Raw genomic sequence first — 10,629 nt, 5'->3', positions numbered from 1 at the left:
TTAAATTTTCTACAAATCATTATCCACGATAAAACGTAAATTCATAATTAATCATGTAATTTACTTAAGCAACTGGCTTGTACTGGTTTTTTTTATTTCTTTCTTATCCCCTTCGGTTTGTCTTTGTCTTTAGTTTGTCTGTGCTTTTCTTTTTGCTGTGCTTTTTTGTTGTTGTTGCCGTTGCTGCTACACTAACGCCTCACTACTACCACCACAGGGCAGCGCAAAAAAGGCAAATATTTGTTGGAATAAAATGTGTGTATTTGCCCTCGACTGCGTTGCATTTGCGCGAGCGCGCGCACCCTCCACCCTGTTTACCCTGTAATGTAGTGGTGTTTGTGTGTGTGTATGTGTATGTATCGCTTTCGTACCCTACACACATAAGTGCACAGGGTACACAAATGGTAGGGGAAGCAGTCATGCAGCCAGGGCAAAAGTAGGCGTAGCTTCGTCGAACTCAGCTCGTGAATGGTCGAATGAATGGACGAAGAGGGTTGAAGGAAGGAAAGATACACAAAACGATGGGTAGGGAGAGGGAAGAGAGCGAGTATGTCCGTGCTGTGAATGGCTGCCTGCGCACCCTGCTCTCCATTCATACCCTTCCCAGGAGGAAGCCCACGTTCGTTATGTTACGTTATGTTTTTATGCTACACCATTCGTCAGTTGTGAACGAGAAACAGAACTGAACGGATCGTCGCGTCACTCTGCGCCGCTTGTCGCTCGGAGTGTGTTACAGTCGTTTTCAACGCCAACAAAACTAAACTATTAGAAACACTGCTTCTATTCAACTGGGTGCATTTGTGTGCGTGTGTGAGTGTTTAGAAGAGAAACAAAAAACAAGTGACTGAAGCTTTGCCATACCTACGTGAGCCGTGGACTTTGTGCCACCAGTGTGTACCGTTCAGTCGTTCTGTGCCAAAAAATCGAACAAGTGCAATAAGTGGTGCGACAAACATGCCTCGGCCATCGCGCGATTCGTACGGCGACCAGAAGCCCCCGTACTCGTACATCTCGCTGACCGCCATGGCCATCTGGTCGTCGCCGGAAAAGATGCTCTCGCTCAACGACATCTACCAGTTCATCACCGACCGCTTCCCGTACTATCGCACCAACACGCAGCGCTGGCAGAACTCGCTCCGGCACAACCTTAGCTTCAACGATTGCTTCATCAAGGTGCCCCGGCGGCCCGACCGCCCCGGCAAGGGTGCGTACTGGACGCTGCACCCGAAAGCGTTCGACATGTTCCAGAACGGCAGCCTGCTCCGTCGGCGAAAGCGCTTCAAGCTGCACCAGACCGACAAGGAGTGTCTGAACGAGGAGTTTATCGCGCTCGCCAACATGAACCGCTTCTTCATGGCGCAGAGCACCGGGGCACCGACCTACCACCATCACGAGCATCCGGCCGCCGGTTACTATCCGCCGCTGGTGGAACCGCTCGGCGGCAGCAGCAGCAGCAGCAGCATCTCGCCGGGTGGCATGGTTTACGCACCGATCTCACCGCCCCTATCACCGCCGGACGATCTGGCCGGCACACCGCACACCGGTACGGAATCGCCCGTGACCGTGCCGACCCTGCCAGCGGTCCCAACCGCCACGGCCGCGACCACAACCACCGTCCCACCCAAACCAAAGCGATCCTTCACGATCGAAAGCCTCATCGAACCGGACAGCAGCTCGTCCTCGGACTCGGAAGAAAGCACGGACCGGGCCCAGCCACCGTACCAGCTGCAGCAGCAGCACCAGCTAGAGCACCTACGCCATCTAAGTCAGCAGCAGCTCGTGAGCAATCTGACCGCGTTCAACGAGTACGCGGCCGCTGTCCAGCATCATCAGCAGCAGCAACAGCACCAGGCGGCGGTGGCCGCAGCAGCAGCAGCTGCCGCCGCACTGGGCACCACGTACGGCGGAAGTGTTCCGCTGCATCCGCTACTGTTACCGCTCGGCAAGATGCAATCGCCCGCCACCTACTTCCTGCACTCCGGCCCCGCTCCCTACCACCACCACCATCATCATCCGCACCATCATCATCACCATCATCTGGCTCATCTGTATCCGGGACATCTGTCGGCGAGCTCGGCTGCAGCGGTGGCAGCAGCGACCACCAACGGTCACCCTGCCCATCATCGCCATCCGCACGAGCTGGGACCACCGTCGCTAGCGATCGCTTAAAACCCGGGACCTTTGGTGCGGAAGCGTACTCCAGCTTTAAGCAGCATCCTCGACGAATCGGCAAATGGGCAAAGGCAGAACCGCACCGGTCGTCCTGCGACCGGTTCTAGATGCTCCTTTACTGGCAGGGTTCGAGTGTGTATGTTCGACTGAATTGTGATGTTTTTTAGTTTTGTGTTCGACGTAATATATTATTAGATTTTTATTTTTGACTCTTGATGTTAAGTGCTTAGTTTAGAGACAAGAAGGGAAGGACCGATAATTGCATTTTATGAGAGAAGGAGAGGCGATGGCAAGACACGGTAGTCAGAGAGAGAGAGAGCCTCCAGAACCAGAACTGTACCGTAAATAAAAGTTTATTTTATTCCTCGCTGATTGAGGTAAGAATCTGAAAATGGCGGAACCCGTCGGTAGTTGTGTTTTATTTTCTTGGTTGTATTTTTTTGCCTTGATTGTGGACTTTTTTTTTGCTTCAGTTTTCTGTCGATTTGGGGTGTTTGATTTCGGTGCTATGAGCTGTGTGATTTTTATTCCAAATTTAAACCTTCCATCAGTTGGCTTATTTAGTCTTGATCTGATGTGTTTTTCACTAACCTAAACCCTCTGTGCGCTGCGATTAGACAACAAAGCAATTTTATGAACTGCAAAAAAGAAAGTTATTGTAAAAATTCAATACTCATTTGGGTTTTTGTTAACATAAGAGGTGTATCCGGCATTTATTAAAGTCAATTAAAGTGACAAATGGCAATGGTTTGAATAGAAAATATACAATTTTAACTTTATTAAGAACAATATCTTGCTTAAGCGTAAAATACTTCAAACTAAAACTGATCTTAAATCTATTTGTATGGTGAATTTACAAGCCATTTAAAAAAAAATGTAATTTTTAAAATATAGAATGAACATAGCCTGTTGTTTGCAAAGAATTATTGATGTGAATCATAAATGTTTATTGTGTTTAGCTACTTCCAGTATTTTCTTCTCAGTATTACTCTTGTTTGCCGAGTTCTTAATCTTTAATCGATTTAAATTTTATTCACTTCAATTCATTTCTTTAATTCACTTTTTATATTATTTTAATCAGATGCAATTAGGTCTGTTAATCATTCTATTATTCAAACGTTTTTTTCTCTTTTCTTTTCTTGTGTTATCTTCTCCATATGTGCTGCTTTATCTTTCCATCGAGACACCCTTAAGTACATGTCGATTAAGCCGTTTATATACGAATAGATTTCAAATGAATTTTACCTGTTTGTATAATCGTTTACCCCGCAAGCATAACTATCGAACCAGTATTATCATTACCTTTGAATCGTTCTATTACTATTCCCGCCTAATCTAAACCTGTCTACCCTTTTCCCGCTGTTCAATCTCTAACTCTTTACCCGCCCGCGTCGATTGCACACCCAGCACCCAACTTCCCGCCACGAACACCATCAATCGATTAGGATGGTCGTAAAACGGCTCTCCTGTAAAACAGCCTGCGACAAAAATAACACACTGTCATCTCCTTTCCAACCGAGTCCCAAAATATTGTCACCGAGATATATGGGAGACGATTTTATGAATGGAATGCTTGCCCATACGCGCTTCATTCAATATTTTTGGCCCCGGGCGCACATGATGATTGGGAAAGATAAACAAACGAAGGGAAAAGGGTAAGGTACGGGCATGCAGACCGAGTTATACAGCCCCGCGCTACCGCACCGCCACCACCACCACCAGCAATCCGTGTTGGACGAAACGGAAATCCTTACCCGCCGTGCAATATTATTAAAATAAACACTAACCCCGTTTCGACGCCCTCAAACAGGGCAAAGGCTTCGCTTTTTACGTTGTTTTTGTTGATGGCCATTACTCTGGTGCCCAGCCAGTGTCCGTTTGTTGTGTGTGTGTGTGTGTGTGTGTGTGTGTGTGTGTGTGTGTATGAGAGTGTGTGTTAGGATTGAAAAGGCTAGAAAGGGTAGTAAAATGTGCATTACTTTTAAACATTCTTCAACGTGTACTACCCGTCCGAACCGCCATCAGTGTGGCAGCAGCACGGGCAGCAAAGGGTTTCACCAACGAAGTGAACAAAAAAGTACGCATTACCAACGAGTGATTACAGGTACGGGTGTGTGTGTTTCGCGCGCGAAAAGAGCGCACGCAGTACCATTACACACCTAAACAATCGATCAATGAAATGGGACTTAGTTTAATGGTGGCTAACCGTTCACCAAGGCATAGTTAAAAAGCGGCTTTCTGCTGTACGCTGATAGCAGTTTCGAACAACGCAGCTCTAGAAAGAACAACTAAACACTCAACTGTCATTCTAGTGGCGAATTTTCGGGGATGGCATTTTTAAATGATTAAATTCAAAAGTAAAATAAATAAGCTATCAGACCCTGCAGCGCGGCACCATTCAAGCTCTTTGCACCCTTTGGAAGCTCAAACACTCCGGTATGATTGAAATGAATTTGCCACGTCATTTTAAGGCACCCCTTAAGAGCGAGGGGAATGGAAGTCCTTTGGCAGTAGTGAAAAGCCCGTTTTTAACCGAAAGGTAGCATACACCTTCAAGCTACGCAGAACACTATTACAAAAGGGAGCAAAAGGGAGGGAGCAAGGGACTCGCGGGCCGGGCGTGTGCGTGATTTGCGAATTGATTTTATGCAACTCGGCCTGTCGCGGGAAGGTAAACAATGTTTCGCGTGGCAGGGAAAATGGCAGTTAAAACAAAACCGTTGGGGCATTGGGAGGGAGGTAAAGTGGGGTTGGTTGTTGTGTTTTTGTTTATTTTAGTGAATTTTTGCACTTCCGGCGTGTTCGCTGATATTTGCCGTATGCAACCGCAGGTGATATTAGGGGTGCTTTTAATTAAATTGTTTTCGGGCTATAAAGGAAGGTGATATGAGTGGTGGGGTAAACAACTGGAGTTAACATAGCACGTAGAAGTAACTCATGATTCGTGCGATTGTTGTTTGTCATTGATACTTTACCGTGTCTGGGTCAGATTATGAAATAAAATATGTGCAAGTTTATAAACACTTGTAAAACAGTCATTTGAGAGTTGTAGATGTATGTTGATATTTATTAAATTGTCTAAATATCTCAGAGTTTATTTTTTTAAAATTCTTATAGATTTTAAACAATAAATGCTGACAAGAAAAATATATTTGACAATTATTATAGATTGCCTTACTTTCGGTGAATTATGTTTCTAAATTTGCGTTAAAAGATCTACGTTAAATGACATAAATTTGAAATTGATTGATTAATTGATTAATTGATTAATTTAATGTCTCATTTCTCCTACCAAATCTCGTAAGTAGTTGTTGAAGTAAATTGTAAATTTTATCATCATATTTTTTAATCTTCATCAAACGAATCTTTTAGATTTCCCTGTTCTTTGAACAAATTAGTCTTATCATTACACATTTTTGTTATCATGTTTCAATACTATGTTTGCGTTTCATTATTGCTCATAGACTCTTCAAAAAATCTCCCTCCAATTGTCTTACAAAACAAATCAATAAGTAGCTACGATTCAGCAAACAACTTACAACTATCAACCCACAGCAAACGCACGCTGTGCGACTCTGTGCGATTCGAAATTACCACCTGACGCATTCGTAGAAAACCGATCGCAAAACCTGTCACTCGATCGACAATTATTAGGTAGGCAGTTGGAGGTAATTTGTCCCTCCCGAGTGCCCCCCGCACCCGCCCCCACTGATACAATCCCATCACCAGCATCAGCTTTATCCCGCCTCCTCCAACCCTATACACTTCACGCACCGAACCGATCCCCAAAACACAATGCAGCACACAATTCGATCATGCCCGCGCGCAAAGGTGATCATTAGCTGCGCCGCCGCGTGTACTTCTAATTGCTGCTGCCTCCTTTGCCGGCCAGTTAGCAAGGTTCAATGTTTACACAGAGCAATTACCCTTACACCCCGGGCCTGGCCGTACGATTACTAATGGCGCTGGTGATCGTGGTGATGGTGTTTGTTTCCACCTCAAACTGGAAGCCCGCGCGTAGGCTTGTAAGTCACCAATTTGATCGTACCCGCACGAGGGTTGTTTCTCCTTTTGCGCACGATAATGATGTATCGATCTGGCGCTTAATTTGCATTTGCGCGACGAACCCTCTCGAGCCCGCGAGTGAGCGAGAGAGAGATGGAAAGAGAGAGAGAGAGAAAGAAATCGCAACAGTAAGGAAATTGGACGAGGACGACCGATCAAACAAGAGCTTACTTTTACTTCCTACACACACTACGCGCCCGCTTCAAGGATACCGCCCGAACCGCGGGAGTATAATGAGAGCAGAGCAGGACAGTAATTAGTTGGCAGTTGGTGTAAAATCAAACACAGTGTGACAGCTATAGCAGTAGAGATGGGAGCTTCTTTTCAATTAATAAATGAGCTGTTCTTATCTTAGCGAGGCAAAAACAGCTTCACACTTGATTCATTTTGCTGAACACAAATAAAGCGCATCGTACAAACAGAGGGAAGCCAGCGAACAACCTTCACCACCTGATATCGATGCATTGTAGCTTGAAACGTCTTATTATTCGCTGCACATTCTATCCAAGGCTCGATGGCAGACTGCTAACTGCAACACAGTGCGGCGGCAGCTGCACTCACACAATCCGGTACTCCACAGCTTTGCCCGCGTGGAGCATTTGCGCCCAGTACAACCATCCGGTGTATTTACATTCCCTTCCCGAAGCCGGTGGTAGCGCTCTCACACCTCGGCGGCTTACCCTTTCGGGCTGTCCCCGGCACCTAATGCAATTGTGAAAACAAATTAAATGCGATTTATTTAAATAGCAACCCCGCCAACCCCACCGCACCGAAGGTGTGCAAAACGGGTGTGAGATGCACACCTGAGAGTGGACAGGGAGATGGGAACGGGGAATTAATTATCCCGATTCCGACCCTAGCATTATCGGACATAAATCTTCCCGCGGCTCGCTGTGCTGCACCGTTTTTGCTCACCGGATTGGCTGGCGGGCCAGTCCACCGGGTGCACCCAACGCGGGTGAAGTGATCGTCGTGCGTGAGTGTCGTTCGGAGGCGCGCACTGTCAGCGCAACCCGATCGCCGATCGAAAGTGGACCGAAAGTGGTGCGTTAGAAGTTTGTTTTAGTCGTCGGGTTGCGTTTGTGACGCCCAGTGCCACCATTTCTGCTCCGAAGCGAACCGAAGCGGGCGATGTCGAGCGTGAAAATGGAACCCTTTGCACGATACGATTTGAGTGACAGGACCGCCCGAAATCGCTGCCCGCCTTTGTGCGATTCCGATCTACTGATCGATTTAAGTGATCCGCCGGCCTGTTGATCTCCCGCCGTTTTAACTGATACACGCGAGCTCCCATCGGTCGTTAATATGGCTTTCAATCATCGAATGCCCGCCGATCAAATGATGTCCCGAAACGAGAAATCAATTAGGCGAGCAGTGCCAGAGCCATCATCAAAGCCATTCCGCTCGTGCGCAAGCACACACACGCGCACCGACGCAGCGGCAGATCGATATAATTCGACAAATTTATGAAAATTAACCACAAAAAAACCGTATCAAAGGGGCCAGAACGATCGATCGAGCGACGAAATCTCCACCGATCTGGCTGATCGACACACCGAGCAACGGTGGTACGCCATCGTACAGCCAACCCCCGGTGGACGCTTTCGCCATACTACACGCCAAAGTGGTCCGAGATTGTGTGTTTATAGATCGAATAGATGAGATTAATAAATATGCAAATAAACAAGTCATTAAATCAAATCGGTCTCTCACCCGTTTGGAAGGGCAGGCAGGCAGGCAGGCACTGCCACCCCGTCATCTCTTTGCGTCTAATTCCCTCCCCCCCCCCCCCCCCCCCCCGGGGCGCCCGGGCATTGCGTCAGACGCACAGGCACAACACCGCGTACGCCGTCTCGTGGTCGCAATAAAATCGTTGAACAAACGCGAGACCACTCATAAATGAGATTGGAACGGTTCGATAAGTCGCGTCGGTATCGCCTTTATGTCGGTGGCGAGACCGAGCAGTGCCGCAATGGCACTGAGAGATTGGCCGGCGTGAGCGGGAGGCGAGATGAAATCAAATAAAAAATGTTAATTAATAGCACTTTCCACAGCACAGGTGCCCAGTGAGGGGAAAGGTGTGGTACAGTGGGGGTTAGGGGATCAATCTCGTGTAAGCATTGAGTGTAGGACATGCGCTCGGTGGGTAAAAATCTAGCTAACGCGAGCGAAAGACACACATTCTTTTCACCACCGCGCGCGGTTGCTCCGGTTGTATAGCAGCGAATGGGCCAGTGGTCGGCAACCAGACACAATGCTGCTTTTGTAGGACATTTTCATACTTAGTAAAAGTAAGTTTAACCCTCGCCGACATTACAGCAAGCGCGAATGAAATACAGTGAAATCTCTTTAAGGTGAATCTTTAAGGGACCGAGACTTAGAGAGATATTCATGTTGAGGAAAACAAATGAAGCTGTTGCTGTGAAGTTTCCAAGAAACCACCGAAAAAACCTGGCATCCTTGGACCAATATTTTGTTAACTGTCGTTCAAAAATTTATCTTTGAGAATTTCGGCTGCCAAATCGCATATGCACCTTATAGAATGTTCACCTTACCGCGCGGCTACATGAGGTGAAATATACAGCGAAATGAACTATTTGACAGGTGAAATATCTGACAGGTTCAGCTAAAGGGTTGGGGGAGACACAACATTCGCTTTCGAAGTTCTATTGAAAATAATATCTTCTTAAGCAGAACATTCCCTAATTGGAAGAAATTATGAACTGTTGACTGAAAACTGAACGCGTTGAGGGAGATCTTCATCTTTAAGAGACATAAAATGTATGGAATATGACGGGATCGTCAACATATTCATTTTGAAGAGACTACATCTTAGAGAGATTTCTCTGTATGTCGAATTATTAAAACATATAATACAGTGAACCCTCTCTTATTTGACACCTCTCTTATTTGAACATTGTCCACAGTCCCTTGATTTCCAGTACGTTTTTGTCCCTCTAATTTGGAAACCCTCTAAAATCTGTATCCCTCTTATTTGTGTATGGTGTAGCCATGGTTATTGAATGATGTATGCTCCAATTGGCAATCCTGTTCGCAGTTTCCTATAGCAACAGTTAAGGCTGCATACTAAATGTTCTGTCTCCTTCTTGTTTGTACGGACCTTTCATTCACTTTCAACTTCTGTAATTTGACAACCCCTCTTATTGGACAGTCCCATCGCCTCTCAAGTAAGAGAGAGTTGGCTCTATTTGCAAAATGCTCTATAAATTAATATTTTCAACCTGTGGATGGATGTAAATCGCGAGATTCGTTTTACGCAGAAATTCTCCATACATAGTTTCTTCGATGGGTTGCTAACCACTGACAAACAGGCACAACCGATCCGGTTAAACCTATCCACTTGCCGGGTTACGTTTAACTCACCAGCGGCGGACGGGCTGAAACAAAAACCTTCATCCCGGCGTTACGCGCACCATTCGGCCAGTAGGTCCCAGGTCGCTCCACATGCACACCGTAGGTGTCACTTGTCAGGTGATAAATGGTTGTCACTTGATAACGCGCCTAAGCGCGTTTAATTACCCCGCTCAATTGCCCATACGTCAGTGTCACACCTCTCTGTCTCTGTCTTTACCATGCACCATGCTATGCATGGGGCGGAGAGGGCCGCAAATGCGATGATTTATAGAAAGGGGCACACGTAGCCCAAACGCACACAACTCGCGCGCGCGCGCTCGCGCACACACGCCCATGTTTGGCCACTGTAAGACACCCCATTCCACCCGCCCGGGGTTAAGTGTCGTTCGGTCGCACCTCGCGCAAGGTTAATAAAGCAATCTAATTGGCTCTGGCGGGGAGGGAACTACTCTACTCTCTGGTGGGGCCAGTCTTGGGTCGGTCGGTAACTTGCATTTGCCATGGTTTTGCAGCCGCTGCAAACTGACCAAGGGGCACAACCATCAGGTACACTAGCCCACAAACGGCGGCGCGTTTGAAAGACTGCACTTCGGTCCTTTCCCGTGGTGCCTGTGATTCGCGATCGCGCACCGCAAGACCCCCACAAGAAAAAGAGACCACCATTTACCGGCCGATTGAATCGTTGTTGGTTGCGATTTGCGATCCGGATCCGCGCTAATCCGAATCCGAATGCTTGCGATTACCATTTTCAATCATGGTCAGTGCCGCAACGAAAGAACTCAATTTCCCCACCCGAAACCCGGACGGAACACAAGAACAAATAGTTTTCCTCAACCGTTTTGCTCCAGAAGACGCGGTCAAACGGGCGGTGGGGTGAGAGATAAAAATAAATCTTTCAGAGGCACTCCAAACCTGGGACGGAATCGTCCCTGTTTTTTCGCAGAACAGCAACACCACCAGGCACTAAAAATTAGACCCAATAAAGCAACTTTCGTTCCGTAACAGCGCTCGGTGCTG

At 47.0% G+C, this 10,629-nt stretch overlaps 1 protein-coding gene across 1 annotated transcript; it reads left to right on the top strand.

Moving 5' to 3' along the window:
- The first annotated feature begins 460 nt into the window (after positions 1–460).
- LOC120897470 (fork head domain-containing protein FD4-like) lies at positions 461–2,544 on the top strand. Its single transcript, XM_040302397.1, has one exon. It carries the CDS (start codon positions 955–957, stop codon positions 2,167–2,169), a length of 1,215 nt encoding a protein of 404 aa, XP_040158331.1. The 5' UTR covers positions 461–954; the 3' UTR covers positions 2,170–2,544.
- The last annotated feature ends 8,085 nt before the right edge of the window (positions 2,545–10,629 follow it).

This window comes from Anopheles arabiensis, chromosome 2, assembly GCF_016920715.1.
Source record: "Anopheles arabiensis isolate DONGOLA chromosome 2, AaraD3, whole genome shotgun sequence".
Classification (NCBI taxonomy): domain Eukaryota; kingdom Metazoa; phylum Arthropoda; class Insecta; order Diptera; family Culicidae; genus Anopheles; species Anopheles arabiensis.
Note: the sequence above shows the minus strand (reverse complement) of the source record. Positions and strands in the feature narration are given on the sequence as shown.

What these genes read in the sequence shown, in the direction of transcription:
- LOC120897470 (XM_040302397.1), top strand. Translation starts at nt 955, where the DNA reads ATGCCTCGGCCATCGCGCGATTCGTACGGCGACCAGAAGCCCCCGTAC.